The sequence below is a fragment of the Aricia agestis genome, chromosome 17, assembly GCF_905147365.1.
Source record: "Aricia agestis chromosome 17, ilAriAges1.1, whole genome shotgun sequence".
Lineage (NCBI taxonomy): Eukaryota > Metazoa > Arthropoda > Insecta > Lepidoptera > Lycaenidae > Aricia > Aricia agestis.
Window position 1 is genome coordinate 9,837,739 of NC_056422.1, and position 16,232 is coordinate 9,853,970.

Below are 16,232 nucleotides of genomic sequence, written 5' to 3' on the forward strand. Positions count from 1 at the left end.
GTATTTTAAGATACGGCTCTTATTTTTTGTATGTATTTTATTGTTATTTATAAACCTGGTCCTACATCTCACGGTATCCAGTATAACCACTTAGCTAAACGTTAAAAGCGTTTAAGGAATTGTAATGTGTCGTCTTCGTCTTCACTATCTACGCACACCGCGGCGTCTCCCCTACACTGCGTCTGTGTGAGTGACTTCTTTCGCCTCGTCGCTGTGTGCGATTTCTTTCGAGACGTAATAAGGGGACCGTTTCTTTCCCGCTAAGGTTTTAATGCCGACCACGTTTCGGTCGCGAGCGCGCGCCTCTAGCGGTTTCTTGGAAACTTTGTGCGGACTTCAGTGTGTGATTGTGAACTTTTTTTATGTGCAAGTAAGTTTTTTTTTTAATTTTCAAAAAATAATATTTATTTTTTTTAATTGAAAGTTTGCGAGCGCTCGGGTTGTAACCGCAGGCTCATTAGGCTGCGCGCACACTATGTTTAAACTTGGGAGATAACGGCACATATTGTGATACGGGAGGCGGCTTTAACTTGTATCTGATTAATTAAAGTTGTGATTACGTTGAGGGCGTGCCTTTTGTTTACAAAGTGTCTACACTTGTTAGTTTGAACATGTTTCAGATCTTATCTTTGTCTTACGTAAAGTGACGGGTGGAGTGAAGATGATCAATGATATTTTGTTGAATGTAAATATATCTTCGTTCAAATTAATAATATTAAAATTTAAATCCCGCATCGATCGACTTATTAAAGAGCGTTTAAATATAATGAAAGCAATGAACAGTAAAAATAATTTTGGTTTTGTACTGTATGTTTACCTGTGAATAATAACGGAATTAAAAATATTTTAATTTGAATATTGATATAAGATAAAAAAAAGTTTACAATAATTCCTTTGTTAATATGGGCTGTTCTACCGACAGACAAAATTTCCCGCCAAATCTTAAGGTTTTTCACAAAATGAAAAAAGATTACAGCGTCCTATATGATTAATTAGTTGTTATATAAAATCTTACCCACCTTAAAAAGCTGTTTTTCATTAGGTTACATCTTCTGTCAAAATAAAAAACAGCTTGTGTTTTATTTATAGTTTATACGCTTTATCGATTATAACCTCTACCTCGTTATACTAAGAAGGAAAGTGTGAATCTATTAAGGAAACAAATTCGTCAAGTACCTGTAATTATTTCCTCCCGAGCGGTAAGGGGCTGTTAAAAAGTAAGTGCGAACTCCCATTAGAAGGGGAGACTCACTGACAATGTGTATTGTTTAAATATACTTCAAGGCGATAATTTAAATGTAGAAATAATGATGATTTAAAATAGATTTTGTTAAAAATGTTTTTATTTGTTTGATCAACATAATATTATAAAGAAATATAAATTTGCGAGCTCAAATCAATGTTTAAATGTCTGCGTTCAGATTTTCTTATTGATTTTATATGACAGCTGTTGACTGTATGTATATTATGTCTAATGGCTATGTTTAAAAAAATAATAAATATGCTGTTATTTATAATAAATAAAAGTAGGACAACTTGGTTGTTGCAATATTTTAAAATAGGTTTTTTGATATGTTAAAAGTAAAGTAACTTTACAACCCTATTAATTTAGTTAAGGGCTGATTTTAATCAAATAAGTGGTGACCAAAACTTTTATCCTAAGATGATTTTGACATGCAAACTACTCAGAGCTTTAAGATAAGGAAAAATTGCTTAGATATAGCAAAAATAAAATCGTGAAATGTTGTTTGTACTTTTGATGTATTCATTTTCTTTTCTTAATTAAAATTTTAGTAACAGATTTTAAATAACGAACCGATGTAAAAAAATTCAGTAATTCTTGGTCCCTTTGCATAGGTTCCGAAACAAAACCCAGTATACTGGCAAGTGCTCAAGACGTCATGTCTCTGAGAAAAGTGTGACGTATTATAATGACATCCCAACAAAGACATATACGTCAATGCACTGGCGTATTTTTTGAAACGAATCAACAGTATGGCGTCGATTCTAGACGTCATATTATGCAGAGTAGACAGAACTAGCTACTCTAACTAGAGTACCTCGACTTCAAACAAACGGACGAATATACGCGAGTTGGGCGCGAGTACCACTTTCGACATGTTTCACAATGCTGAGTAAGGGCCGGGACACAAAAACACGACACGACGTCGTGTCGTACCACGACGCGACGTCCTTTCACGATGCGACGTCGTGTCGTGGGAATCTACGACGCGCGTCGTAAAAAACTACGATACGACATCGTACGACGACGTCGCGTCGTAGAAACTCATCATTGAATTTCTACGTGAGTTTCTACGACGCGACGTCGTACGATGTCGTGTCGTAGTTTTTTACGACACGCCTCGTAGATTCCACGACACGACGTCGTATCGTGTTTTTGTGTCCCGGCTCTAACCCATTAGTACGGCGCGCGCCGGCCGATCTGACATACTACGTCAAACATATAAATTTCGAGATCTCTTCTGAGTCTGCCTACTCGTTAGTTCTATATACTCTGTCTTATGCATTGGCTAGAATACTGGATCACATTTTGGAACATACCCTTCGTGTGGTATTTTAATAAATGACATCACTTGTCGCTGCATTCCAGTTTGATGGTTGATCACTCGTTGTTTACGTCTCAGAGGGTCGGGGCTCGAGGCCAATTTAAATATATTAGACATTTGGATTTTCTATCTAAATATAATCGGTTTTATTAAAAAAAGGTTTTTTAAGTATTTGGGGAAACAATTGTCAGTAGAAATATTATTGTAAAACATAATTTTTTGTCGTGGACGTCGAATGTAGTGGAGTAAATCGAGTTTTCGCATTAAAATAACTTAAAAAAATATTTTAAGTTAGATTAGGACAATGCAGGCTAATCAGATGATTGTTCTACAAGACATGCTTTGGATATGTAAAAAGTTAGTTCTGTTTCTGCTTTCTCGTCGGACGAACTCACCGGATGTATAAGAAGAAGGGAAAAGAGGTTGTTGTGTTGCGTACACATAAAGTTATGTAAATGATTTCGGTATTGGAGCGATCCATCTTAATAGACACTCTCAGATATGCTCATGTATTGCGCACACATTTGGACACTTTAAATGAAACTCACAACATGTCCCATTTCAATATTAGACGCATCTACAATGTGCAGTGCCGAATTCATATTTTTATAAGAGTAGGCCACTATATTTACGCCGCCCCATGTACGTATTCGGGCCTTTATAGACGCTGCCGCCCCTATAGGTCGTAGCCTACAACGGCCTATAAATCCGGAACTGATAATGCCAACACGGCAACATACCGCTTCAGCAACACGTATGTCTGAACCTGCCCAAGATTCGTCCATTAGAATATCCAGGGGTCTGGCGGATATTGCATTAACTAACCCTTGTGTCTCTTCACGCCCAAACCGCTGAACCGATTTTGTTGAAATTTGGTATGAATATACTTTGAGTCCCACAAAAATGTACGGTACCCACACGATACACGAATTTAGGCGCAACAGAGTTGCGGGCGTCATCTAGTAGTAGATAACATTCCACTTCAGTAACACGTACGTCTTAACCTGCCCAAGATTCGTCCATTAGAATATCCAGGGGTCCGGCGGATATTGCATTAGCTAACCTATTTGTAACCGTCGTCGACACGATCATTATCCCCGACCCTTCGACCCTTCTGGGGACAAAGAATACCCAATTGGTAAGTGTAAGTTCGAACCGTCTTATGGGAGAAAGTAAGTTATAGTTTCTATGGTTACAAACATCCAATATTATCAAGGACAAAAAAAAGAAAAAGTTTTTTTTATGAAATAAGGGGGCAAACAAGCTAACGGGTCACCTGATGGAAAACAACTTCCGTCGCCCATGGACACTAGCAGCATTAGAAGAGCTGCAGGTGCGTTGCCGGCCTTTTAAGAGGGAATAGGGTAATATGGGAGGGTAGGGAAGGAAAGGGTATAGGGGAGGGAAGGGAAGGGGAGGGAATAGGGAAGGAAACTCACTCACTCGGCGAAATACAGCGCAAGCGCCGTTTCACGCCGGTTTTCTGTGAGAACGTGGTATTTCTCCGGTCGAGCCAGCCCATTCATGCCGAAGCATGGCTCTCCCACGTAGAGATTGTAAAAGCACCTTAAAAATTACGTAATATACCGTTTTTTGCGGATAAGTGGAAATTGTTTTTCTCAATAAATTATTTTTGAAGGGTTATAAATATCATTTACTTTTAAGTTACGAATTGTAATAATAAAATATATTTTTATAGCAAAATACCAACATACCATTTTAATTATATTAAAAGTGTTGAATTTTGTCATGGAATAGTATTGTGGTTTCATAGCATGCTTCGTAGACCTGCTACGCCGTGCTACGCGGATTACCTAATACGATATTTTTGACTCTTGCGCTTATCATATCAAAATGAAAATATCTTTAACAATATAAAATGTAGATGTTTAAAATGTCAATGTATGTATTTAACATATTTAAGACGTAAAAAACGTAAAAACTTAATTAATAAATGAATCAAGTGATCGAATTTTACCTCTAAATATATTGATTAAATTTTCCACTCTAAAGATAGCACCACACTAGTTTATAGTCAGAAGTGGTAGTAATTGGTAAGTGATTAGGGCTGAGGTGTGCTAACTAAATAACCCGGTGTAATTGTGAGCTGGAATTGGACGCGACTGTCCGGAGATTGATCGGAGATGATTGATGATTGTGACTGTACCAGAGTCATGTACAGTCATCAGGAAAATCAATGACTGGCAGATTTATAATCAAGTACTCACTACTCATGTTATGTTCATGTTTACTGAGCTAAATTTTGTTAAGAGGGCGACTAACCCAAAAAATCAAACATCATCCTTCTCTCTTCACACTCACGCCCGTCTTTCATATGCCAGGTGAAAAAGGATGACGCGGAATCATCGCCAACTTAGTTTTTTCTTAATAACTCGATAAATATAGAACATTTTAAAATCCGCCAGGTCAGTGTCTCAATTATAGAATTTTATACAATATGTAATATTAACTTAGTTCACTTCCTTTCACATATATTCACATATATGAAAAATTCGTGAAAATTAGATGCATCTTTGTGATTTTTTTCTATCGAGAACTTAAGATATCGTGTTTTTGCTCAGATCAACTCCTTGGAAATATAATGTAGTATCTAGGTTTAGCAAAAGAAACAATTCAAGGCTTATTTTCAAGTATAAAAATGAATCATAAAATCGGCAATTTTGGGTGAGTTCCCCCTCCCCCGCGCGGTATATTTTTCCGGGATGAAAACTATACTGCGTATTTTCACGGAGGACTAAGTAACTCTATACCAAATTGCATTAAAATCGGTGTAGAGGCTTTACGCGTGAAGCCCGTACGGAAAGATAGAAACACATAGGTTACAATGGTTTTAACTTGCTGAGTCAAAATATATCGTAAAAAATTTAAAATCATTACAAAGTTATGCCATTCTTAATAAAGGTACTATCAGAGAAGTTGATTCTTAGGCGGATGGCGTAAAACCCATCCGACCGATCACAGCTAACATTGTGACATAAGCCGACCACATGACGTAGTTCCGTCAACTGCCTCGGAATCAATTTTCGATTTTCGATGGTACAACTTGTTATTTTTGTTCAATAGTAAGTTCTTATTTTAGTTATTACTATAAAGACTCGGGTTTCATGTTTTTGTTTTCACAAAGAGGCGGTGCGAATTATAGCCTGTATCTTGTCGTAAAGTAACTGTGGTACAATAATTATAATCACTATCTCGCAATCATTGCTTAAAAAGAAAGGGCATTTCATCATTACTGGATACAAAACCATAGCGGTATCTCTACAACTACAAAGCACAAAGATACAGTGGCCCTTACCCTGTAGGGCGCAGTAACAAGCGCGCCCTTGCGTTTTATTATTTACCGCCTCTGTGTTGGACCTAAGATTTTATTGTTCTGCTATTCATGAGCTAAATCCACTGGAAATGTGAATGCGTGTTTTTAAATGTACTGTGTGACGTTGATATAGCTTTCGGGCCTCAGTGGTAAATATGTATAGTTATGGTTTATACTTGACTAAATTAAAAGAAAGGATATGATTTTCAAGTGTTATTTATTACTAGATGACGCCCGCAACTCCGTTGCGCCAAAATTCGTTTATCGCGCGGGAACCGTACATTTTTTCGGAATAAGAAGTATCCTATGTCCTTCCTCGGGACTCAAAGTATCTCCATACCTTTCAGCTTAATCGGTTCAGCGGTTTGGGCGTGAAGAGGTAACAGATAGACTGACAGACGGACAGACAGACAGACACACTTTCGCATTTATAATATTAGTATAGATAGATGCAATAATACTGAGTAGCTTTGTTTATTTCTGGTAGCATTTAGGGCCCAATCAGAGGACAGCATAAGAATGTCTTCGTTATTGTGACCAATGGAAAATATGGATTCATTTTAATACAGGCTGTAACGAAACAAAGTGATATTACTTTATGGCGTATATGTGTGTTATGCTAAGTACTCACATGCTGTTTTGCTCGATAGTTTTAGATATGATATTGAATGTACTGTCACTTCTTGGTGGAAATTCATCTTCAATTAAATAATTATACACTTTCCTTGCACTTATTCCACTTTATTTTAATATATTTATTACAAAATTGTTAAATACACGACCGGTTTCGAAAAAATCATCATCAGGTGTACTGCAGGTAATTTAAAATTTTTAAAAAATTTGTAAACAGATAATGGGTTGTCAGCATCACAAATTTTTTCTACCATTCAGTAAAATTTTTATACCATAAACAATATTTTCTACCAAAAATCACAAATTAAATTTTGAATGTATACCTATAACATTGATAAACTAAAAACAATAATTACATTAAAAATATCAGAAAATCAATTAAATGTCATATAACGATATATCGATAGTTTTACTCCAAATCGAGTAATAATAATTACTGTGTGGACCGCAAAACTCACAGCTCGAAGGCTCGCATCGAGCCGGCTCGATGGAATTAAATATATCGATTTACAGTAAAACTATCGAGCAATGCTGTATGTGCGGACGAAAGCCCGAGCCGCGGGTTTTGCTCGACGTTATTACTCGATCGAGCAAAACCGTTTGTGAGCATACTTAGCATTATATAGAGTTCATTGTGAAGTAGCAGCACATGAGATACTTTTGACTTCTATGTTTTAAAAATATATTTTCCTATAAGCCTTAACGTATTCATCCCATACAAAAAATTAAAAAAGTTATAATGATATTTTCTTAAGTTTACGCGAGTATCACCCATGATATTATAAGGTTTGAACACTTACGGATTTTGTGCGCGATTGCGATTGTTCCGCGACAAAATCCGTAAGTGTTTGAACCTTATAATATCATGAATTAAAAAAGTTACTATATATTAAATGCAGGCTCTACTTTCATAATGAAATATGTACTATCAGGGAAGTTCATTCCTAGGCAGATGAGGGACGTACGTAGTTTGGTCGCGTTACGCCAAACCTAGTCAACAGATCACAGTTAACATTAAATTGATATAATCCAACCAAGTGATGTTGGTCTGTCAACTACCTAGGAATCAATTTCCTCGATAGTACAAATAATAATAATAATAATACTCCCCACACCGGTTTCGGTGACGGTGACCGCTTTCATTGAAACCAGGCCAGGTACGCAGGAGTAATTTTATAGTGCCCAAGTGTGTGCGCAGTACACAAGAGCACTCTCTATTCCTTTTACTCTCATAACCCAGTGGGACGGAAGACCGACACGACTGGCGAGAGATCAGGCGCAGGACCGACTTTTTACATGCCCATCCGACGCATGGATCATCTTACTTGTCAGACAATCAGGTGATCAGCCTGCATTGTCCTAACCAAACTTGGAAATAACATGTTTCCAACGCGGGATAGTACAAATAACACATACTCGAAGTGTTATTACTTTGTTTTGTTACATGCTTAAATAGAGATTTTCATAGTATCAATATCAGAAAGTACCAACGAGGAAGTTGATTTCTATGCAATTGACAGACCAACGTTATTTGGTCGAATATGTCAATTCAATGTTAATTGTGATCTGTCAGCTGGGTTTGACGTAACGCAACCAAACTACTTAGGTCCCCGATTTGCATAGGAATCAACTTCTCTGATAGTACATTCTCTGTTCCAAAATAAAATCTCTCACAATATGATTTAAAAATTAGATCCCACAACAACCCTATCTTATACCGTATTTCCAAACAGAAATAAACAACCCTACCGTATCTCGGTACAGAATTACACAAAAATTAATATATATATCAGGCTTCTATCAGGAATCAAAGCAAACAACACGAAGGCAGTAAAAGGGGGAGAATTAAGTGTAACATCCCGACATATCGCGTATCGCAAACACCGGCTTACGTCCTGTCAATATTTGATGCGACTGTAATTCGTGTGTTATGCCACCATTGTGAATATGTATAGAGTATATTAACAATAAATTAGTTATTATATACCACAATTATTATTGTGAATAGGTACACTAATATATTTTGTAGAATAAAAAAACAAGGCCTTGCATCCATTGTGGATGAATTATCCAGTATTTTCAGAGCAAAGTAACCACTCTTCAAAGTGTACCACTGTAGTGCCTGGGACAAGATTTTAAATGTCCGTTTGTTTGCCTGAGCACATACGGCATTCTCGCGATATGGTCGGCCTAGTCCAACGGAATGAGCAGGTCAATACGTTTGGGACCGTTTCATCACGATGTTTTCCTTCACCGTACGAATTAACAAATATATATATAGAATAAACGAATAGAAAAATAAACTAAATATAATATAATATAATATAATAATGGTAATGACTAATGAGCGAACTCAATAAACTAACGACAAACCAAATTTATCAAGAAGTTAAAAAATATTTCCACAATTTTTCAAATGTTATTGTTAACTCGTATTGGTGGCTTCTAACTTTTTTTTTTTTATTCCAAGAAACTCCAAATAATAAGTCAAAAGTCAATGTGGAATATTTTTTCGTCCGCCCGACTACACTCCCTTCTCGCTGATTGTGTGACATCCTTTGATGTACCCATTCTACCCATCCGTTTGACAAATCTCTATATTTCGTTATATTTTTTGAGTAAAAAGCCCAATAAACTATTAAAGTCGTCTTTTTCGTTGTTAAATTATCTTCTTTTAATATCAACAAGTATGGCTGTGTTGTTAAAGAACATTTTTGAGAATTATGAAACTTTTAATCGGGACTTAACGCGACTTATTTAAGTAGTAATGCTACTACGAGTACATACTTTTTCTCTTTTTCTAATAATATCCGGCCCGTATCGGTTATTAAGATATGCTTATTATATTACGATTATATTGCGATTGCTCTGTATGTTATCTTAATAACCGATACGGGCCGGATATTATTAGAAAAAGAGAAAAAGTATGTACTCGTAGTAGCATTACTACTTAAATAAGTCGCGTTAAGTCCCGATTAAAAAGTTTCATTATAATGCAACGCGAAAGTTTAAAATGTTATTTTTTAAAATTACCTTCAAGTTCTTTTGTCGTAACTATAGTTGCTCTACTTCCTAAGAATCTTTGCTTTTATAAAGCTTTAAAAGTGTTCATGTACCATAGAAGATATATATATATATACACGTGGGAGAGCCATGCTTCGGCACGAATGGGCCGGCTCGACCGGATAAATACCACGTTCTCACAGAAAACCGGCGTGAAACAGCGCTTGCGCTGTGTTTCGCCGAGTGAGTGAGTTTACCGGAGGCCCAATCCCCTAACCCCTACCCTATTCCCTTCCCTATCCTCAACTATTCCCTTCCCTTCCCTTCCCTACCCTCCCCTATTACCCTATTCCCTCTTAAAAGGCCGGCAACGCACTTGCAGCTCTTCTGATGCTGCGAGTGTCCATGGGCGACGGAAGTTGCTTTCCATCAGGTGACCCGTTTCCTCGTTTGTCCCCTTATTTCATAAAAAAAAGAAGAAATTGATTCATAAATCATAAGCAATGATGATGGCCTTATGTTATTTGGTCGAGCTATGTCAAGTTAATTTTAGTTGTGATTGTCGGCTGGACTTGTCATGACCTAACCTATAGGCCCGTAATTTCTCTAATATTCCATTAATTTTTAAAAGCTTTTATTTAACTTGCTCTGTATGTAAGAATGTTAGATCAGGTGGAATATTTGAACTCAATTTTGTAGTAGATATCTTCAACCGATTGCGCTGAAATTTTGTATACACGCTTGTCTATCTGTCTGGTTGTCTGTTACCTCTTCACGCCCAAACCGTTGAACCGATTTTGCTGAAATTTGGAATGGTAATACTTAGAGTCCCCGAAAAGTACATAGGATACTTTTTATCCTGGAAAAAAGTACGCCTTTGTCGATAAACGAATTTTAACGCAACAGAGTTGCGGGCGTCGTGAATATTTTTAGGGTTCCGTACCCAAAGGGTAAAAACGGGACCCTATTACTAAGACTTCGTTGTCTGTCCGTCTGTCTGTCTATCTGTCTGTCTCCAGGTTGTAACTCAAGAACGGCTATTAAGCTAGAGAGTTGAAATTTTCACAGATTATGTATATCTGTTGCCGCTATAACAGCAAATACTAAAATCAAAATAAAATTAAAATTTAAGGGGGGCTCCCATACAACAAACGTGATTTTTTTGGTCTTGGTCGATTTTTTTTCGTATTATCATAGAGTAATAAATATGTATTATATAGTTTTCAAGACCATCCTCTGTTTCAGGTAACTAAAACGATGGCGCCATATTTCAAGATCACGTTTCTGGGTGAATACGGATTGATGTCGATAATATCGGCGCCGGATCGAGAAGGCATGTGACGGACTGAGTGATGTTCAAGTGTTAAGTTTCGGACTAAAATATCGGACGATGCATCTATCGAGTGAAGTGAGCTCAACTACGAATGGTTTGGGGCACGAGGCCCCGTCGTCCAGCTACGGGAGTCTGCCGAGCCAGCCACTCACGGCGGAGCTGTTGGCCGAGAGGACTCTGGAGGGGTTGCTGGCTGACCACCCCGGGGAGCTGGTTAAGACGGGCAGCCCGCATGTTGTGAGTATTTTCTCTCTCTTTTCTTTATTAATATGAGTCCTGTTTTACATTACAACATAATATTATTACGTCCACAATATTACTATTATTACCAGCGTAAATAAACCTTATTATGCCTATTCTACAAATTATTTACCGACATATACCGATATGTGCTCGTTAGTAATTAGAGCTTTTGTGCTGGACTACTGAATTTAAGCAAAGCATAGGTACTAAATAATTAGTTAAAGTTAGTAAATCATTAGTTTTAACTTTTAACGTTAATTTAAATAACTAATTGGTAAGGTATCAATCTTATTTACTTTTGTAAAGGTTCATTCGAAGCAATGCTTTAAAAATTTTTTTAAACGTAATACATAATCTCCTGTCACAAAGAGTTGTGCACTATAATTTGTGTGACATAAAATTAACACAGGTTGCCACTGCTTCGATCATAATTGCTCTTAAATTATTGTAGTAAACTTCTTCGGCAAGTCGTAACAAAATTTCACATAATAATAAATCTGTTCTCTTGTATCAGGTATGCACAGTCCTACCTCCGCACTGGCGGTCGAACAAGACCCTGCCAGTGGCCTTCAAGGTGGTGGCCCTGGGGGAAGTCGGAGATGGCACCCTGGTGACAGTACGAGCCGGCAACGACGAGAACTGCTCCGCCGAGTTGAGGAACTGTACCGCGGTGATGAAGAACCAGGTCGCCAAGTTCAACGACCTGCGGTTCGTGGGGAGAAGTGGGAGAGGTAAGTTAACTTTCATTAACCATAGAAGATATTGATTCATTGGCAGATGGTGGACCTACGTGATTTGGTTGCGTTACGTTAAGGGGGCGACTAACCCTAAAGTGTCGATTTTATAATTCATTTTTATACTTCAAAATAAGCCCCGAATTGTTTCATTTTCTAAAATTAGATACTACATTATATTTCCGAGAATTCGATCTGAGCAAAAACACGATATCTTAAAATTTTCTGGATAGAAAAAAATCACAAAGATGCATGTAATTTTAACGAATTTTTCATTTATTGCCATAACCGTGCATTGAACTAAGTTAATATTTTAACACATTGTATAAAATTCTATCATTGAGAGATCGACAATCCGCGTCGTCCTTTTTCACCTGGCATATGATAGACGGGCATGAGTGTGAAGAGAGAAGGACCATGTTTGATTTTTTGGGTTAGTCGCCCTCTTAAAGCCCAGCCGACAGGTCACAATTACTAATATTGAATAGACATAATTCGACGAAATGCCGTAGGTTCGTCAATTGGATGTGAATCAATTTCTGCGATGCTACATCGATGACAATTAAGTATTAGTAATTCGTGTTTTAATTTTTAAATATGACACCTGTTTTACGCCTCAATTGACACGAAAGACTCTACGGCTACATAACTCCACATGATGGCAAGTGGTAGGTAGAGAAGTGTCGGAAAATTCTTATAAACAGAAACTATTCTGAGGAATTAACACACGTACAACAAAATTCACCCTTCCTTTAATAAGGTGGATGTGGACGAAGGACCTTTACGGTCTTACCACAAAAGATTAAGATAAAGACTATTCAACAGGTGTTTAAATCTTTCGTAATAAAGACCGTAGTAATACTAAAAAGTTTGTAAACGTCCTTAGATATCACTATTACGTAAATGATGCTCCTTCAAATTGTTTATTGTAGTGCTTTCTCAAAAAAATTATAACCCAACGCTATAAAAATCTAAGCACACCCTCGCAAAAACCATAAAATATTTCATGTTTTTCCCAGACGTAGGGTGACTTTATTGCGAATTGCCCATTTTAAATCAAAGATTTTGAAACGTCGAAACATATTTAATATTTGATGCGTCTATACTGCTGTATATCTGTGTGTTTACGATAATGTACACTCATAAAAACCCCGCCCCGGGGCTCACAAAACAAAGCTCGCCCTACTGCTGAATATTTGAACAGGCTCTCTTGTATTAAGTCAATGGAGGTAATTGATCTGTTAAGATCGGGAATTAGAATATACAGGATACGAAAATGCTACGATGCTAAAGCAATAATAAATATTTACGATGGGTTTCAAAGAGGAAACTCAATAAAATATACTAAGTGATTTAGCAAAGCACTTTTATTTTGAAGTTGTTTTACCTCATTATCCATTTACACCACAAGAAACACACGTTTTCGTAGTTAAGAAAATGTTTTATATTCTTTTCCCGACTCAAACTACTTCCGTACTATAATTTCGTCAAACAAGCTTACACGTAAAGAAGTAACAGACATTCAGACAGACAATTATATCTCTCATAATATGAAGTATCAACTAACAGCTTTTAGTTCGTATATTGTGTAGTATTTAGGTAAAAAAGGTGAAGCAATAGAAACAACATTCTATAAAAAACACCGAAGCTTTAACGTAAATTTAATTCCAGCCATAAAGGATCAATAACATAAAACCGTATCAAGGAATAGTGTTTCTCGCAATTAGAAAGTAATCGTTCGTTTGACTTAATCCTCGGTTAGAGCGGGTTAAACCCTTAAACCGTGTTTAAACCAGTCTAGTGCTTGCGACGCACTTATAGCACTTCGCAATTACGGATCCACTTACCAGCCTGGACACGATATGTCTTCCGATATCTATACAGTATGCCTATAGTATACTTATTTTAGCTCGGTACACATTTTGTTCCATTCCATTCCATGGTGTCGAATTTTAAGAAAAATAGTTGAATAAGTTATAGTGCGTCAAGAAAGTGAAGAAATTAAAAAGTGACAATATCGTAGTGTCATCCCTTTCAAATCAATCTAAGAAAAAAGGGATGACACTACGATGTTGCCACTATTTAATTTCTTCACTTCTTTGACGCACTATAAGTGAGTTTTTGATCTAGTATTTAGCATTTTGTTAAAGATAATGAAATTTTAAACATCTTATAGAAATAGGCAGATACTAGAATCTAGATCATAAAAATATATAATATCAGCTAAGTTTGGTACCAAAAGGAATCTCGTCTCTTGTATATTACCTTCAGTCCAAAAAACAGACACAAAAATTTAAATTATTACAAACTAGACGATTCTTGCACAAAGTTCAAGATGCAGGGAACATCTAGTAATATTTTACAGTGAACAATATAGCATGTAGTTGTATGATTAGAATACAAATCACTAATTTACTGCCACGAGACTCATATCATATCTTATTTACAACATACTATAACAATCCAATTATGAAAAACTTGGCAGCGGACATAACTATAGTGATTTGTTTACATGCGGGGGAAGGGGCTCCCAACTACGAGTATTTCCAGTCGGCATCAAACAAGAACATGTAAAACTTAAATGTTTAGGGTGAAGCAGCGAAGTGTAAAGTCGCCGTGTATTCAAATAGTGGGGGAACTAACGAAGGGGGGAGACAAAATATTAGCGGATTTATAGTGTAGAAATATTAGCGAATTTACAGTTCGCCATTCCGAAAGTTTGCAGAGGATTTAGGAATAAATTCTCGAATGCCAATTTTAATACGACTTTTTCCGGACGTTGTGTACAATCAAACGGGTCTTATGGAGGCTATAAATGCTGCAATTAACACTACATCATGAGATACACTTTTTTGTAGAACAGCTACTTACATCTAGGAAGGATTGTATATTACACATAATGTTAAGGTACCTATCAGAGAAAAATTAACTCACATACAGATGGCAAGCTACATTATTTGGTTAGTTTATAGCAAGTCAACGTGAGTTGTGATTTGTGACCGAAATTTTCATAACTTGACCAAAATATTAAGCAGCTCCGCCATCTGCCTTATAAATCAATTTCACTGATAGTACTATCAGAGAAGTTGATTCCTAGGCAGATATAAATAATAATTTGGTCGCATTAAGTCAAACCCATCCAACCAATCACAATTCACATCTAACATTGAATTATTGACATATGCCAACCTAATGTCGTAGGCCCGTCAACTGCCTAGGAATCAATTTCCTCGATGATACATTAAGTTCTTTTAAACACAACAATCTTCTCACTGAATATATTTAAAAAAACGAAGCCAGAATCGGAAACCGAGTCGTCCGTTTCCCTAATTCCAACTGACCGAGGCCATTAACATTTTCTTAAACAAACAAAGCCCCGGCCATACAAAAACCAATATAGCGACGGGAGAGTGGAAAAGAAGTTAAGAGGTGTCTATTTGTCACGTTCCTTCCTGAATAACGCTCTGCTTTCCAATTAAGGGTAAGCGCTCGCTTTGTTTATCTTAAATTGCGAGAGAATCTCACTCAAATTATCGGGCTAAGGACGAGGGGGGACGCGGCAACTTTTGTTTCGTCCGTAAAAAGTTGCCCGATGTTGACGGACAGGGCGGGGAATTTTTAATAAGCGAAAAATTTAATGAGGGTCCAATTCTCGCCGTTTGTGTGTCAGCTTTAGTTGAAATCACTGACGCACCGATTGCGAACGTAATTGATTTGTTTGGTGGAAGAATTACAATTCATGTTGAAAAACTTGGAAGGTTAAATGTTTTAAGATTACTTAGATAATATAGATTGCTAAGAAAAAATTATATGAAATGATAACACATACAACACAATAGTTATATTTATAATACACATACTTAAATATTTTGTACCAACTTTATAACTTTTAAATTATGTGTATTACACATAATTTAAAAGTTGTAGTCCAAACTTAACAACCTTCATATTATCTATTTGCTGTAATCATTATAATTCCAATCAAATGACACAAGTATCTGCTTAAACGTTTTCAATTGATCAAATATATATCTCATTAAAGAACCAATAAGGGGCCAATTTATCGCATCAGTAGTCAAGAAGCGACATCTGCTAATCGATTGATTGACCCCCACTTTAGACTCGGCGATAAAAAATACCCCTGGGTCGTATGTCCCCCATTCTCCTCGCTCAGTCTTTTAAACATTTCGGCTAAATAATTTTTAAGATGAATCTTGAAAGTATTTTTGTGTATTTCTGGCAATATATTTTTTAAATTGTTGGTTTATGTTTTTGCTGATTAATAAATTTTTGATATGAATAATAATTTTTCGTAATTTTTAACGTTGTTATACAAACTACGGTTTTAATTTATACAAGTTTATTGCGATTGTTATTTCTGAATT

General features: G+C 36.4%; 1 protein-coding gene across 1 annotated transcript in view; it reads left to right on the top strand.

Moving 5' to 3' along the window:
- Window positions 1–334: 334 nt before the first annotated feature.
- The window catches only part of LOC121735332 (runt-related transcription factor 2-like), a 34,215-nt gene continuing 18,317 nt past the window's right edge, over window positions 335–16,232 (top strand). The window contains exons 1-3 of the mRNA XM_042126122.1: window positions 335–370; window positions 10,783–11,107; window positions 11,628–11,844. Of these exons, the coding sequence (XP_041982056.1) occupies window positions 10,928–11,107; window positions 11,628–11,844 (397 nt within the window). The 5' untranslated portion in view covers window positions 335–370; window positions 10,783–10,927. The remainder of the gene's footprint in view (window positions 371–10,782; window positions 11,108–11,627; window positions 11,845–16,232) is intronic.